Consider the following 17,187-nt stretch of genomic DNA (forward strand, 5'->3'; position numbering starts at 1 on the left):
CTCAACCCTGCTTACCTTCAGTGGGTGACCAGTTTTGGGCTGCAGGGTGATATGGCTGCAGCCACACATGCCAGTGGTCAACAAACAAAAGTTTGTTAATCAAAGTTGCCCAGGACAAGATGGCATTTTGGTTTAAGTTTTTAGGATAACTTTGATAAAAGGTATTGATCCACTTCATATGTTGACTACTGTATACCTGGTCTATGATATCATGGACTTATGAAGGTAAATATCTGGGACTGTAGCAATAATAATAATAATAATAATAATGAAACCTTAATTTAATAAATATAAATAAAATGTAAATACACTTTTGCAGGATCTCATAATATTACATTTTTTGCAAACACCTTTAAATACGAATATATTCATTAAACAATTCGGTAAAATTCGAGTGAGCAAAGACAATACGATTTTGATCATGAACTGGTCCATGTCCACAACTTCTGGCTTTGAATCTGTGGGAGAAGAACATCAGTATCGTCAGATATGAACTTACAGGCATGTTTATCCGAAGCGATCTCCTTTTTCTTGAATTTTTCTTCTCATCTTTCTTCTTAGGATCCATTGCAGTGCTGCCCATTTCCCAAAAATAATGTGTCGCTCTTTGGCAAAAGCTTATTTAGCGCTGGCAACGAGAACAATATCCATTGCTCCTTTATGAGAGCAACATAATTTTATTTTTAAATGGTATTAAAAATATATATATATTTATTTTTATTTAATCAGGCTGTCGTACAAAATAATATTGGATTAATTTCTGTTGGTGTCTGAAAAAAACACTTTCGCCCGAAAAGAAAAGGTGAAGAGGATGAGATGCTCTCCAGTTCTCTGTGTGGAAGCATCAGTGCGCGTGTGTATCGAGCTTGGCAAAACCCGCGCCGCATCCTCCTGTCAATCAAATGACGGTGCACCCAGGGGGCAGGGCTAGGATTAATATATTCAGTTACTACGGTTACAAGCGCGGAGGGGTAAAAAAAAAAAAAAAAATTATATATATATATATATATATATGAAACGCTTATTTAAACAACAAATGTTTGGTTGAATATTAACACCTATAAATACATTTGACATTATGGTGTGATTTGTTTTCTTTGAAGTATGCCCAAAGTCAGAACCCTCCCTGATCTTTTCATGTCTCCTCTTAGTAAACTCTTATCTCTAAATGACAGGCAGGTGGGCAGAATTCAGACACATTAGGAACAGTGCTGCTGTCACATGCTGCCATCTAGCGATGATAACTATGCTGTGAGATGAAATTTATCCCACATAGGAAATATTGCTTTTCACAACAAAATACAAGTTCATTTAAAAGTCAGTATTTAAGTATTAGTACACAATTTTTCTATTTTTTTTTTGTTTGTTTGTTTGTTTGTTTGTTTTTGTTGCTTCACGCCATTCATGTTAATAAAAGTAGTTGATGTCAGATAGATAGATAGATAGATAGATAGATAGATAGATAGATAGATAGATAGATAGATAGATAGATAGATAGATAGATAGATAGATAGATAGATAGATAGATAGATAGATAGATAGATAGATAGATAGATAGATGTAAACAACCAATGATCCTCTTGCATTCTCCTCTGTTGGCATGTAGAGGGCGCTATACACATAAAAACAAAGACACAATGAGTGTATGAGACACATACACACTGATTCAAATTTAACAAACTATTAAGACAAAAAAGGCTCAGCATGAAAGTTAACAAAATTAAAAACATGCTACAAATTGAAGCAACAAGTCTGATTTGCTGTGAAAGTCTAGACCTTAAAACACTAAGTAATACCCTGCATCTCTGTTCAGCGCGACAGAATATTCATGAAAATGGTTCAGTGGAAAGTGCCGAAAGCATTTTAATGATATTAGACCCCACATGTTGATTCCGGACACTTGTCGTGGTCCAGGTCCGGTTCTATGCTCGCAGTAATCAGATCTGTGGGAGGATCTTCCTCTTCTCCGCCGGCTGTTGCTTCAGTCATACTTTCACACAAAAAAAAGAAGAAAAAAAAAATCCGTCCGTCGTAAAGATAAAATTGATGCCATCACATTTATTTACACCATTTAGTCGTTCGCACTTATATTTAATAATTAGTCCTATATAGAAAAGTTCAAGATGGATTTTAACGTGAAGAGACTGGCAGCAGACGCTGGTACTTTATTCAGTCGGGCTGTGCAAGTAAGTGTACATTCAGATTCGCTATAAACAAGTTTTATTTTCACACATTTATCCTAAACGCCTGCATTTTTGGCCTTTAAGGCGCTTCTAACGAATTGTAATGTAACTTACATCATATGCCGTCATTTCTGTCACGTATCTTTTTCTTTCTATTATTCAGGGCCTCTCTTTCTCGTGCTGTAAATCTGTTTCGTTCAGTGACTTCGCAGTACATAGTTTCTTTCTTTCTTTTCTATTTTTTTACTTCAACAGCAAACATTAAACGTTCGGTTATGTCTTTAAGCATTGTAAACTTTGTTATGTGGCCAAAATACAATGACATTTTCACTTTTTGTCCAGGTTTGTGGGGCTAACGCTAACTAGCTAAAGCGGAGTTTAATCTGTTCACGTAATTACTCAACACATCAAGGCTATGTGCTAATACCTACCGAGCTGTCTAGCTAGACAGTATTTTTAGCCATCGGCACAGAAACGGTCATATTTGCTGACGACGTGGAAATAATAAAGAAATAAATGCGGATATGATGCCCCAAAACGCTGCTCACAAGGAAATTGAGACACAACCACCCACATAACACTGCAAAACAAACAAACGCCTTTATGTGTTTATCAAGGGTCAAACAGCTCATATGCATGCTATTGAAAGAGTATTTTTTTTTAATTGGTTAAATGGTTGGACATTTCCCTTCACTTAAATCTGTCAGGAATACTTTAATGTTTTTCTAGATACTTTTATTTTGTATGTAACTTCATCTGAACATTAGAACATGTTAGACTCTGACAACACTATAAAGTTCTCTGAATTTACCTTCTTTAAGATTTGGGGCTGTAATATTAGCACACTTATGCTCCTCAAATTATATAGAATTTGAGGAGCATAAGTGTGCTAATATTACAGCCCCAAATGTAAATGTATGTTCTGACTTCTTTATAAAACAGTTCACAGAAGAAAAATTGGGCCAGGCTGAGAAGACCGAGTTGGACGCACATTTGGAGACTCTCCTCACCAGAGCTGAAACCACTAAACACTGGACAGAGAAGATTTTGAAGCAGACAGAAGTGTTACTGCAACCAAACCCAAGTAAGATTCATTCAGTGGCTAAATGATTCATTACTGTCTACATCTGGATCTAATTAGTTAAGTTTCCAGGGCTTAGTGGTATTTGTATGTTTTGATGGTATGGTTTAATTAGCTTTTTTTCCTCTCTCTTCCTTGGACATTCATTAGTTTTTTCTTGTCCTCATGGTGTTCAAATCTCACAGAAATGTGTGTAACTATAACTACAGCTGCTATCCTCACTATGGTGCCACAACACTTAAAAAACAAAACAAAAAACTGCAGGATGGAGAACAAACTGAACAGGAGCGAACAAACAGCTGATTAAAACACATAACAAGCACATACACTGGTCTACTCAATCACATCCCAAAAAAATCATGTTCCTTGTCTCTTCTTTTTGCGTTTAGAAATTGCTTTGCAAAGACGACACCATGATGCTTTGAGTATTTTAACTATTGAAAAAAAATTTGAATAAAAATAAATTAATATTATTATTGAACAACACCGAATCTGTCTAAATACTTATACTTTTGGAACACCAAAAGCTTCATATATGAACAAAATTAAAGATTTAAGGAGTTTTACTGTATATGGCATTGATCCATAGTTGTACAAACATAGGTTTGCATTGTAATGTTATTGTTACTATCTGCAATTTCAGATGTCAGAATAGAAGAATTCCTGTATGAAAAACTGGACAAAAAGGTGCCCACACGGATGAACAACCATGAGCTTCTGGGTCTGTCCATGATTGACTCTGGGACTGAGTTTGGGCCTGGAACAGCCTACGGTGAGCATCAAATACAAGGGCAGCATAGTGTCCTAGAGTGCTTTCACACCTGCCTCATTTAGTTCGGTTGAATCATACCAGAGTTAGTTTCCCCCTTTGGTGCAGTTCGTTTGGGCAGGTATGAAAGCAGCAATCGCACTCGGGTGCGCACCAAAGGTGGACCAAACAAGCGTGCTGAGACCACCTCTTCAAGCAGGTCTCAGTACGCTTGTTTGGTCCAAACAAAGTTTTCAAACAAACTCTGGAGCGGTTCGTTTGTGGTGAGAACGTGATCCGACCTCGAACAGACCCAACTGCAAAAAGTACTGATCATTTTTGGACTAAACAAGCTGCCGTAATCAGCAGCGCTTTGCATTATGGAATGTGGAAGTGTTTCTTGACAGTTTGCACTTTAGCATGGCAGCCCGTGGACAAACTTGGAGTAGTGAGGAGGTGCGGAGCCTCAGAAATTTGGTCTGATGACCATGAGCATGTCAGAGTTAAGAAGAATTAATGCACACCTCCGCTTGAAGTTACAAGCGATGCCCGCTCGCCGTTTGCAGTGCATTAGAACGTTGTTTTCAAGCCGCATCTGCGCGTCCTTATAGAAATGTATTGTTTGCATATTGTGGTGTATACAAACAATGTACTAGAATATGGCTAGGGACAAAACCAGCCCGCACAGACGTCTCTCCATAGTTGTGTTTTCTCCGTGTTGTTTGCTGGCTTTTCCTCTTATGTTGGCATTTTCCCGCACGTAAATTCTGACCAATCGAAAAGCAGTTAATAGGGGTAATAGGCCATGGCCAATGAGTGATGTGGATGTTGTCATGTGACTGCATTTTGGTTTGTTTAAACTGGTTCGGACCAAAGCAATCAGTGTGGTGTGAAAAGGAACCAAAAAAAGCTGAAAAATACTACAATGTATTATTGTTTGCCCTTGGTTCGGACCAAATCGGGTCATATAATGCCAATTTTCCACAAGTTGATATGATTATTTATGGTCTTGATGAAAAGTCTGTAACATAGTTTGTTTAAAATTCCTCAATGGTAGTGTAAAAAACAATTTTTTTACCCTTTTAAAAACAGCTCTTTTCAAAACACCCTGGTTTGTGTTCTCTCCTTTAATGCTAATGAGCTCTGCTGACTCCGCCTCCTCTTCTGATCTGTTCTCTGAGAGAGTGTTTACTTTAGCCACATTCATAATGAAACTTGCTAATTAGCACATTATTAGGAAAGGCAATTTGCAATGATTCATTAAAATACATTATACTCACTGCTTCTGTAGGTGAGGCTGGATCATGAATGATTTGGTAATAAACGCATCTTAGTAGATCAAGGGTGCATTTCTTTTAGATCCAAGTTAATCCTCTGCGATTTCAGTCACTCAGATGTCTGGACTAAATGACTACTGCTATGTTCATTATTACATCCAATAACAAAACACCTCAATTATGAAGGAGTCATGCTTGTCTGCGTCACGGACTGATGATGGCTCACTGCGGGTCTGAGGTAAGACACAAGTCCAGTCTGTGCTGAAACGCTGCTGTCAATCAAACAGTCGTGGGAGGGGCCTCCGACCGTGTGACGTCACACGGTCAGACGGCTCGATTTGAGAAAGAAGAAAACATTTAACGAGATTACAAAAGAAACACGTGATGGATTTTTATCATTATAGGGTGGTTGTGTACACACACTGCTAATATGCATTTCATTATATAACCCTTTTAAGAGAACAGCTTCTAGACATTTAAAATAAAATAAAAATAAAATTGTTAAAATATTGATTCAGTCTGTGTCTTTTCACAGGAAACGCTCTAATAAAGTGCGGCGAGACGGAACAGCAGATCGGAGGAGCAGAGCGAGAATTAATTCAAAGCTCTGCCATCAATTTCCTCACACCTTTCCGCAACTTTTTAGAAGGAGACTTCAAGACTATATTGGTGAGAGGCAACCTTAATAAATAATGTTATTTGTGTTTTTTTGTGAAAAATTATTCGGAAATGTTGCCTAGGGCTGGGTACTGAACTTTGATGCCTTTATGGTATCGAATGAAAAACTTCGATACTATGAGTATTGAAAAATTATTTATCTTTCGGTGCCAAATTTCAGTTCCAAAAGCCAAGTGGCCATTTTATTTTTATTTTTTTGCCAAGCGGCTGTGTCTGTGTGAGCTTGTAGCATACGTGCATGTAAGGACCTAAATTCACTGATTGGCTGTCCACCACCATGTGACTGGGAGGATTTCTGAAGATACTCGCAGTCACACAACACAAGTGTAGTGGTTTTTTCTCAAAACGTTTCCGTTTTGCAATGCCAAAGAGGTCTAAAGTGTGGCTACACTTTATAAAAGTGGATGCTGAGTCAGCAAAGTGCAACATATGCGATAAGAGTATTGCAACCAAAGCCGGCAATACCAACAATTTAATGAAGCATTTGTTTGGATTAGTGTTTTGCCCTCCTTCCCTGTTTAGTTTGGTCTACTCTATTGCGTATCTTGAAACACGCCCCCTTTCACGTCATTTAAAAACAGAGAGAGAGAGACAGATTTATCCGGTACAGTGAATTTCTCTGAGCAGCAGGCCACTGTATACATTCACTTAAAACATAACCGACTGTGTTTACGAGAATACTTGCAGAGACAATTATTTTGATATAATTTTGTGTGTATGTGTTCATTCAGAAGTTACGATACGCGAAAGATGAATTCATTCTCTGTACCCGCATTGTCTGAAATGCTGCTTGCAGTGCGTGCTTGGAATGAGTGAGCGCAAGCTCCAAACACATGCGAATTGTTTAAAATGATTGAATCAGCCATTTTTATTTATATAATCAGCAATATTTAGAAACAAGTGCAATCAATCAGCTACGATCCGTTTCACCCCTTCAAGCGAGTGAACAACGCGAATCAAGTTAGGAATTTTACATCACTATTCACAATAGCCCATCAGACTGGAAAACACAATAGCCCCGGGACGTGGACGAGCCAAGCAGCTCAGATCTATCCAGTTTGTGAAACACTGGTTTCCACACTGGTTTCGATAAACAAAATAAATAATTATTTTAAAAGATTGACTCAAAAGAATCATCGGTTCACTAATCGGATCATGAACTTGTTTTACCGAGCCAAAGATTATCTATTATTGAACATCTCGAATGAATAAAGACTTCAAGTTCATCTGTAAAACACATAAAGCTATCGTTTGAGTTTATAAACTTCTATTTCATGCATGATTCGTATGGATCTGCTAACTGAATGCAAAGTGTGCGTTCTAGAAGAATGTTTGTGTCTTGATGAGCATGTATCGCTCACTAGGAGTCGCTAAATGAACAGCTGCTGTTCTTTTTATTTTTATTTTTACAGAGGATCAGTTGCCCTATTGGTTAAAATCCCCAAACTGTTTACTTAAATATTAAATTAATAAATGACATCAAACAGGGGCGTTTGCGTTATGATGTGGTGGGCTGCTGTGGGCCAGAAAGTCCAGGGCCACTTTTTGGTACCAGTCCGCCCCTGAATGGCGCACCCCTATCCAAAAAGCACAACCAGTTGTATTAAGAATGTTATCCTGAGTGTGAAGTGTTACCAGAATTTGTTTTAAATAAGGTGAAAAATAGGTTTTGTGTTTAATGTATTTGTGTTGATGTTGAAATGGATTTTAAAACATATGGTATCGATAAAAAGTATCGTTAGGAATCGGTATCGAAACTGATGTATCGAAATTGGCATCGGATCGAAAGATTTTGTACAATACCCTGCCCTAATGTTGCCATGTAAGCTTGCTTTCAAAAGTCATGGAGTAAAAAAAAAAAAATTTATTCAGCAACAGTGCATAAATAAAAAAAGGACATTGTTATAAGCATCTATTTTAAACGAATACTGTTTTGTTTTTACTAAAAAAGTAGTACAACTGTTTTAAACTTTAATGATAAATGTTTTTCAGTACCAAAAAAAGTACATAAAAATGATTTTTTTAAGGATCATGTGACAATGAAGATTCAGCTCTGCCATCCCTGGAATAAATTACATTTTGAAATACTTGAAAATAATAAAATTGTAATTTTAAACTAATATTTCACAACATGACTGTTTTTTTTCTGCATAAGAGACTTTTTAAAATCACAAGTCATACTGAAATTAAACTTGTTAAATTTAAACTGACAAAAAAATCAGATTTTGATTCGATTTTAAACCACATGGATCAGTTTTGTAAATATATGATTTAATGAGTGGGGTTTTTTTTGGCATTCAAGCTAAACTAAATTAATTTGTATCAGATACACTGAAAAAGACGAGACCAATTTTGCAATCTGTCTGAATAAAACCTATGGTCCATTCCATTCAAACGTGTGTGAAGCTGCAACAAGTTTAACTTTAAAAAGAGAGTTTTTAACAATGAAAAACTGAACAAACCAAACTCGTCTGCTCCTCTACAGAAAGAGCGCAAACTGCTTCAGAACAAACGACTGGACCTTGATGCTGCAAAGACCAAGCTAAAGAAAGCCAAAATGGCTGATGCCAGAGCTCTGGTGAGTTATGATTTTTTTATGTGATTTAGAATTATAATTTCACCTTAAGTATGTCTTAACGTCAATGAGTTTCCTATTGGAACGTCTTTCCAAATATAAGCTACAGCCTAGACAACAAGCACTGGCCATCTTGCCTAAATGCAGCTCTTCACTGTCTCTTGTTTTTGCGTCGGCAAACGGAAGCCCCTCAGAACTACCCCTCCACCAGGGGACGCTGGCTATGTTGCCAATTTCTCCTTCATGGTGAATTTCCTCCATGTGAAGTGGCTGAAGGTTGGTCTGTGTGTCTTTCAGTCGAGTGCCAAGCAGTGTTCTGCTTTAGAAGAGCCTCCTTTAAGACACGCTAGTTCCTCTTTAAGCTGTTGATTAAGCTCTTTTGTCCCGGATATTAGCAGTGTGTGTGTTCCAAGGTTCCTTTTTTTTGTTGTGGATATAGAGTTTGGAAAGAGGATATCTATGTTTGCTCAACATCGTGATGACATTTCAAAACTGCTCTTCGCCCTTGGCCCCAGTTTCAGAAGAGAAGTAAAGAAGTGCTTCAAGATCTCCTCATGAGCAGCACTAAACCTACGCGCACACACACACACACACACACACACACACACACACACACATATATACACCACTTAAACACATCAGTACCATAACAAACAGCTGCCCTCTCCCAAAATGGGAAGTGTTTAGTTTGCTTTTATTCGCTGTGAGTTGTGCAAGTAAATTAGAAATAATCCATGTTTTGAATCCCTAATCATGCCAACCACAGTTTTTGACAAAATACCATATTTGAATTATTATTACTGTGACAAAATTGGGTTAACTTGGCATTAGCATCACTGTTATAAAAATAAGAAATTTAAATGATGCAGAAAGTGTCTTTTTGAAAGACATCACATTATTTTTTTTATCACAATAACATGGTATTTTGTTAGAAACATGGGTTACCTTGATGTTAGCTGCTATTGGATGTTTAGTGTTAACACTCAGGCCTTTCTCTTAATGTACTATCGCTGTTTTCAAATGCTGTGCAGATGTGGGCAGAGGAAGTGACAAAGGTAAGAAGAATGTTCTGCCATTTTGGATCAGCTGTGAATCTTGGCGCTTATGTGAAAACTAATAACTGGGACATGATTAGTTTCTCTCTTCAGTGGAAAATTGGAAATAGAACAGTTGGACTTCATTGCCTTATGTTTCTGTTTCAACGTTTTGTTTACTTCTGTGTCTGTAATTTCCAACATCATTTTAATTTTCTGGTGTCATACAAGATTCCTCAGTGCATGATCAAAAACAGCAAAATTTCCTATTCTAGCTGATCAAAAGAACATTTGTTTAAAAAAATTGCAATGTGCTAAGCTGTACAAGTCAGCGAAATTAGAGCAGTCCTTACAGGTTTTATGTATAGTTTCGGTTTTCTTTTTCATTTTTTTTTTGTACATTTTTTATTAGATTTTTTTAAATTAATCTTAGCTTTAAATACCACACCAGTATTATTTTAATTCATAATAATTCAAATTAGAAGTATTAATTTTATTTGCTTTTCTATATCTTTTGGTTTTTATTGTAATTTGTTCATATTTCTTCTGTCATTTTTATTAGTTTATTATTTAATTACTTTTAACAGTATTATTTTAGTAGTCTCTTATTTAATATATATATTTTTAATTAGAGTGTCTGTATGTTTTCAGTAATTTTTGAGGTCATTTTAATTCGTTTTTTTAGTATTTGATGAGTATTTGTTATGTTTTCCATTTTAATGACTTTAGTACTGAAGTTATAACTTATTTCATTTAGTTGTCATTCAGCATTTCTGATTTTCATTGTTTTTGTTGTTGTTGTTGTTTTAGTTTTTATCTAATATTTTTTTCAGCTTTACTTTATTACTTTCTTTTAGTTAACAACATACTGCATCCAACATCCAAACATTTCCCTTATACTGCATTCAATTAATCATCTCAGCGAAAGCAACGCATCATCCACGCATTTTCCACTTACTTAAAATGCGTATTTAACTACTACTCATTTTGACACACTGCTTCTTCACATACTAAGGAAGTACACATATTTGGACACGGGTTAGAAATATAACTTCTCTAAGAGGATTTATACAGAGCTTCCTTAATACCTAAATGCTGACTGCTCATCTGTCAACTAGTTGATTTTGAAATGTGTCGTTTTTGCACATCATTAGCAGACTCCTGAAGACTTTTCTCTTTTAAACCCGTCAACAATATCTCTTTGAAAACACACAGACTATTTTTTCAGTCCCCAGTTGCTTTGTCCCTTTTGAACAGTGTGAGGCCTTTTAAGTGCACTAGTTGTGATGAATCTTCCCTGACCATCTCTCTCTCTCTCTCTCTCTCTTTCAGGCCGAGCAGGACCTGAAGATGACGCAGAGCGAGTTTGACAGACAGGCAGAGATCACCAGGCTTCTTCTGGAAGGAATCAACAGTACGCATGTGAGCACATCTGAAAACCTGCTGCCCATTGAACCACACAACCCTTCAGTTTTCCTCTGCGATCCCAAGATCTGATCCATAACAAACCATATCATCTCTTTTTGTCCCAGGCCCATCATCTCCACTGTCTAAATGACTTTGTGGAGGCTCAGATGACATATTACGCCCAGTGTTACCAGTACATGGTCGACCTCCAAAAGCAGTTGGGAAAGTAAGACATTTTTATAGGAAATTGGGAAAGTAAGACATTTTATATATTTATAATTAATATGATTATATAACTCATTCTGACTTTCTTTTCCCCTCCAGCTTCCCTTCAGCTTTCTCTTCCAACAACAACCAGTCGACGGCCAGCGGTGCGGCCAGCATCTCTGTACCCATCCTGCCACTCTCAGGCCCTCTTCCTGCCAGCACAGCCAATGCGTCTTCAGGTTTCACCGAGCTGCAAAACTTCAGCGGGAGCCGTAAAGCTCAGGTGCTGTATGATTACGATGCCGCGGGGAGCAACGAGCTCTCTTTATTGGCTGATGAGGTGAGTGGCCCATATTTAATTTGTAAAACCGTCTCTTGGTTTGAATGCACAAACCAACTTGTCTTTTATTTCAGGTGATAATGGTGAGCAGCATCCCAGGCATGGACTCTGATTGGCTGATGGGTGAACGTGGGAATCAGAAGGGAAAAGTGCCTATTACTTATTTGGAGCTGCTAAATTAAGAGAAAAAAACAAGTGTTGTTGGAACCAAAAGTGAAACGTAAAGTGTAGTCCAGCTGTGCTGCATACCGTATATGCAACCTTGACATCTAGTGCTGCTCGCATGCAACAGTATTTTATCGGATGTGACGTCTTGCAGTCCCAGAATGGGAAGAGGTTCTAACCGGACGAGTTTACAAATGAATTTTTAAAATGAATTTTTTTTTGTGCTTTTGATGTGACATGCCAAGCAAAAACCAAGCATTGAGTATGTGTTTACAACAAGCAAGTGTTAAGACTGATTGTCATTTTTATAAATTTTAGATTGGTTTCCATTCTGCACATTTAACTCACTTCAGGTTCTAGAACATTTCAGAGGAATTTCTGAATAGGTGGAGACGTAAATATGCCATAAATTATTTTCAGGGTCTCATATACGGCCCCATCATAGCTGACATGTGCCTCAACTATTTTCTTCGTATCTCTAAATTTCTCTTTATTGCGTTAAAAGGTTGAGCACACAAAGAAAATGCTTTATTTGCACGCAAACAACCTTTCCTCTTATGCATGATGAAACCCTTTTATATACATGCAGTCTTCATAAACCACATTAAGCATACATCCAGTTATTCATATCATGATAAAAACAAATTCCATTTTACAGATAACTGTACTTTTTTATATACCTATGTGCCTTACATTTGTCTTGGAGTTTGTTTTTTAAACTGTTAAAAAAGAAAGACATTGTAGAGAGATGAGTGATGATTTTATGCATATTGTGCCATCCTCTAGTAAAAAAAAACAAAACTGATATTTACAGTATAACTACGAAAGCACAGGTTATCTAACTGCTTAAATTCTGTGATAACTGCCATAGATTTATAAACAGTGTTTTTTTTACATAATAAAAATTTTGAGGTTTTACCCTTGAGCTTTGATTTTGAACTCTCTCGTCTTATTTCATCCGCTGTTCAGAATATATACTTAATTATTTCTGCAGTATACTATACTGGCTCTGGCTAAAATACAGGTCCCTGGTCCATAACATTACTTTCCCCAGTCTGAGTTTAAAGTTAAAATACCCTGATGGATTTTTATTTTTTTCTTACAAATACACAGATTATCACTTCACAAGTCATTAATTGATGGACCGGAGTCGTGTTGAGTACTTGTGATGTTTTTATCCACTGTTTGAACTCCCATTCTGACGGCACCCATTCACTGCAGGGGCCCATTGGTTTAATTAAATGCCAAATTTCCCCAAATCTGTTCTGAGGAAGAAAGAAACTCATTTTTGGATGAACTATTCCTTTAAGAAATTTAAGGCACTAACTAAATAAAACCGTTTCATTTCAAAGACCACGACTGGACACCATTTTATTAAATATTAGGTAAATTGGAAACCAAATAGAATACTACTATAGAGTTGCATAATGAGTACTGTTTCCCATACTATTTTCTGTAAAAACGGTAAGCAGTGTGTTAGTATTTTGCACTCAACATCGTTGTCGAAATATGAATAAACCTGATTGTTCTCTCAAATGTCAGCAGAGGTCAGGCGTTTCACTTGTTAGTCATTTTTGGTTTCTAAATTAATCGTGGAATCGGAAAGTACCTTAAAGTTACACATAATATGCAATAATTCGTATATTAGTATTATGAAATATAGGTCATTTCACGAACATAGCCTACCTCTCTTCATTGAACAGATTAAGAGTCACTGATTCCCCTTCATTGTTAAATATGAATCATGCGTTCAATGTAACATGCTGTTGTTTATGCACGGTGCAGGTGACAGGCTCGTGTTGCTGTTACTCTTGTGTAAACAGTGCGTGGACGGTCAGTGAGGGGAGGGTTAAGAGGAAGTTGTGCTCAACAGGCTGTTGACTTCCTGTGCTGTTGTGGCACTGACGTTCAATCTTGCTGTCCGTTACTCAGCCTCACATGCCGAGAGGGCAATGCTCAGTTCCTTCCCGAAAACAGCAATGTGAGAACCGACCTGCGAACTGCTCCTTTCTGCTTCTGCAAAAAAACTCACACTGATGAACAGTGAGACTTTAAAATGTTTATATAGCTCTGAAGACTACACAAATATCTATGATTCTAAATCTAAAAAATCTACACTAAAAAAAATATTTATATATATATACTTGTGTGTGTGTGTGTGTGTGTGTGTGTGTGTGTGTGTGTGTATATATATATATATATATATATATATATATATATATATATATATATATATATACACAGTATAGCCAACACACACACATACACGTCATTTTCTAAATGTCATTCATTTTAATTTTAACATTTAAACTACACATTCGTAAAATACACAATAAAATTAAAAATACATGTAGACATTAAAATTTTAATAAAAACGTCAGTTCAAAATATCATTCATTTTAAACATTTAAATAAAAATTAATTACATTTCTAACTATAATTTGAAAATACTTATATATAGTTTTAATAATTAGTCTTTGGGCTCAAAACTTGACATGAGTGTGAATAGCCTAATTATCATTAAAATATTTCGATTGTACTCCAACATACCTCATATTATATTATTTATAAATGTAAAATGCAGTATTACAATGCTACCATGATAGATAGATAGATAGATAGATAGAAAGATAGATAGATAGATAGATAGATAGATAGATAGATAGATAGATAGATAGATAGATAGATAGTGTTAACAAGATAGTGAAAGTGTTAACAAATGTGGATATTGTTTTTCCACCTGATTTTAATTCACAATCTAGTTCCTCACTCAAATATCAAATCATTCAAAGTTCTTTCAGTGTTGGTTTTATTGGACACATCACCATACCACACATTTAACCACATCACGAGATTTCCCATGGTATAAATAAAATGATTCATAATGAAAAGTAAATACAAAACCAGTGCTTGCTAAAAATGGAAAAATGGAAAAAAAATTAAATGAAGCAATAACATACGTCTGTTTTCGCATATAAACTACAATCCAAGTAGTCACAAATTCTCAAAGAAGAAAACTGCACACTGGTTAATTTATTTTTCTTTTTTCCTGTCATAAAGATAAAAAATATGATTTTGGTTGGACATAACTCTGCTTTAAGTGTTTTTAAAAGCACATTTCTTCTTAGGAGAATGTTGTTGACAATAATTCAACTTTTATTCCTACTTCTCAATGTCATTCTCATGGTTCAGTTGAAGCTTGAATACTGAGAGTTATCTGAAGGCCTACCCATAAAACCCCTACATCCCCAACCCGTTTTAAACAGTCTTTTCAGCACTGAATATGTTCCAAACTATGTCACATGTGCCTCTGAGCCCACGCCTGTGACTGCACTCCCTAGCTTCTCTATTTCTCTCTCTTTCTCTGTTCAAACCGCCATGACCTAGAGAAACACCACAGCGGTATTCTGGTTACACTATGGTTTAACATGCACACTTGGCTCTCAGTGTAAACAACACACTCGTACACTTGACACACACTGCCAGGTTCCCATCCTCACTCACTGCCTCACAGACATGAAGCTTTCCTTTTGTCTTCTTGTCACACACTTTGTGCCACAAAATCATGAGAAATCCCACGTAGGCTGAGGTGCTAGTCAGCGTGGTTTAGGTTTAGTGGTCTAACCCTGATGATCCCTACAGTGAGAGGTCTGTCAATGAATCCTTGCATTGGTCAGTGTGGATGCTTACTGTGTCCACATAATCACCTTTGTACTTAAGATTCATATATTAGGGTTATGCAATTAATGTTGTATATTGTGCATTTGAAAGGATAATATTCATAATTCAATACTGATATTAAATACAATAATAAATCAATATGTAGAGACATTTAAGTACATACACACACATGGATTTAGAGTTTCATTGGAATAACCTAATCGCATAAATACTGGTTGTGAACTGCTCAAGCATTTTTCAGATGAAAGATAAATATGATAGCAATCCTTTACGTCCTGCCGCAACTGCCTCTGAGAACTCGGCATGGAGCAAAACCACACCACCTCCACCCCCCTCTATGATACCGAGAGCTGGGCAGTTGCTACAGGTCTTAGCAAAACAGGAAATTTCATGTTTCCTTTGCTACTTTTAGTGACTGCTTTTAACGCACAACTTCTGTGAAGCTACAGAAAAGCAATCACGCAAGTAAACGACTGACTGGGACTGACATTCAATTCAATATATGAAGATAATAAAAACACTTGTAGCAGGTGAACCCCAATTCAATCAATATGACCATGTTAAATTCTTGTCAGTAGTCCAGTATGGCCATTTTAAAGGCATTTTAGGTGAAAGGTTTATGTATTTTGGATGTAATAAAATATTCAGGATAACCAAATTTAAACGTTTGATGATCTGGCAGGGAAAACCAATGTTCACTGGCCACCAACAATTTCTTTGTTGATAATAATCTGGTTACTGATTTGTATTTTAACCTCATCTCACACATATTTGACTGGGGAACTTGTTTTGTCAAATAATATATATATATTTGATTTAAAAAGCTCTGCAACAAGCCAACAAATACTAAATTAAAGAATAAGCACATGAGTTTGAATGTCAAGGAACACATATTTGATCCTGGAGCACAAAACCAGTCATACTATAAGTAGCATGGGTATAGCAATAGCCAAAAATATTGTTATGGGTCAAAATTATCGATTTTTCTTTAATGCCAAAAATCATTAGGATATTAAGTAAAGATTATGTTTGTAAATTTTCTACTGTAAATATATAAAAAATCAATTTTTGATTAGTGATATGTGTTGCTAAGAACTTAATTTGGACAAATTTAAAGGTGATTTTCTAAATATTTCGATTTTTTTGCGCCCTTAGATTCCCGATTTTCAAATAGTTGCATCTCAGTCCAGATATTACCCTATCATAACAACCCATACATCAATGGAAAGTTTATTCATTCAGCTTTCAGATGGTGCATAAATCATAATTTAAAAAAATCTACCCTTATGACTGGTTTTGTGGTCCAGGGTAAAATATAACAAATAAAAGTGAAGTGAAGTGACATTCTGCCAAGTATGGTTACCCATACTTAGAATTCATGCAGTGGGCAGCCATTTATGCTGTGGCACCCAAAGAGCAGTTGGGGGTTCAATGTCTTGCTCAAGGGCACCTCAGTCATGGTGTTGAAGGTGGAGAGAGAACTGTACATGCACTCCCACAATCCCTTCCGGCCCGAGACTCGAACTCACAACCTTTCGATTGCGAGTGCGACTCTCTAACCATTAGGCCACGACTTCCCCCATAAAACCACTAACCCAGCTAAAATGGAATATTCTCACAATTTTTTTTATTTTTTTTAAGTCATACTAAAGGGTTAGTTCACCCAAAAATACAAATCCTGTTATTAATTACTCAGCCTAATGTCGTTCCAAACCCATAAGACCTCTGTTCAGTTTCGGAACACAAATTACAATATTTTTGATCAAATCCATGAGCTCTAAAATTAAATTAAATTAAATTAAATTTATGCA

At 36.3% G+C, this 17,187-nt stretch overlaps 2 protein-coding genes and 1 long non-coding RNA gene across 5 annotated transcripts in view; 1 reads left to right on the forward strand and 2 right to left on the reverse strand.

The window, feature by feature from the left end:
* The window catches only part of LOC113042496 (5'-AMP-activated protein kinase subunit gamma-2-like), a 58,869-nt gene extending 58,049 nt beyond the window's left edge, over window positions 1-820 (reverse strand). The window contains exon 1 of one of the 2 annotated variants that reach the window (XR_003275584.1): window positions 500-583. Coding sequence is in view for 1 of the 2 variants with exons in the window: in XM_026201390.1 (XP_026057175.1) it covers window positions 500-583 (84 nt within the window). In the remaining variant the exon portion in view is untranslated. Of the gene's footprint in view, window positions 1-499 lie in introns of both variants that reach the window. The other variant, XM_026201390.1, reaches the window with a different exon arrangement.
* A 546-nt stretch (window positions 821-1,366) lies between these two features.
* LOC113042500 (uncharacterized) lies at window positions 1,367-2,608 on the reverse strand. The gene is made up of 2 exons (XR_003275585.1): window positions 2,298-2,608; window positions 1,367-1,990 (listed from the first exon to the last, which is right to left on the reverse strand). It is a non-coding gene; the product is annotated as an uncharacterized LOC113042500 (long non-coding RNA).
* On the forward strand, window positions 1,884-12,627 carry LOC113042499 (endophilin-B1-like). Of its 2 annotated transcripts, XM_026201398.1 has the most exons (10): window positions 1,884-2,186; window positions 3,126-3,267; window positions 3,908-4,036; window positions 5,825-5,958; window positions 8,453-8,545; window positions 8,729-8,818; window positions 10,909-10,998; window positions 11,109-11,209; window positions 11,308-11,530; window positions 11,605-12,627. In XM_026201398.1, the coding sequence occupies exons 1-10, from the start codon at window positions 2,124-2,126 to the stop codon at window positions 11,710-11,712; spliced, it is 1,173 nt and encodes a 390-aa protein (XP_026057183.1). In that variant the 5' UTR covers window positions 1,884-2,123; the 3' UTR covers window positions 11,713-12,627. The 2 variants fall into 2 exon arrangements, with proteins under 2 accessions (XP_026057183.1, XP_026057182.1); XM_026201397.1 differs by lacking the exon at window positions 8,729-8,818.
* The last annotated feature ends 4,560 nt before the right edge of the window (window positions 12,628-17,187 follow it).

Source organism: Carassius auratus, chromosome 24, assembly GCF_003368295.1.
Source record: "Carassius auratus strain Wakin chromosome 24, ASM336829v1, whole genome shotgun sequence".
Lineage (NCBI taxonomy): Eukaryota > Metazoa > Chordata > Actinopteri > Cypriniformes > Cyprinidae > Carassius > Carassius auratus.

Excerpts from the sequence above, each read along its gene's own strand:
- LOC113042499 (XM_026201398.1), top strand. The coding sequence starts at position 2,124 with ATGGATTTTAACGTGAAGAGACTGGCAGCAGACGCTGGTACTTTATTC. Across the intron at positions 2,187-3,125 it reads TATTCAGTCGGGCTGTGCAA|TTCACAGAAGAAAAATTGGG; the intron begins GTAAGTGTACAT and ends TTTATAAAACAG. Across the intron at positions 8,546-8,728 it reads TGGCTGATGCCAGAGCTCTG|CCCCTCAGAACTACCCCTCC; the intron begins GTGAGTTATGAT and ends GGCAAACGGAAG.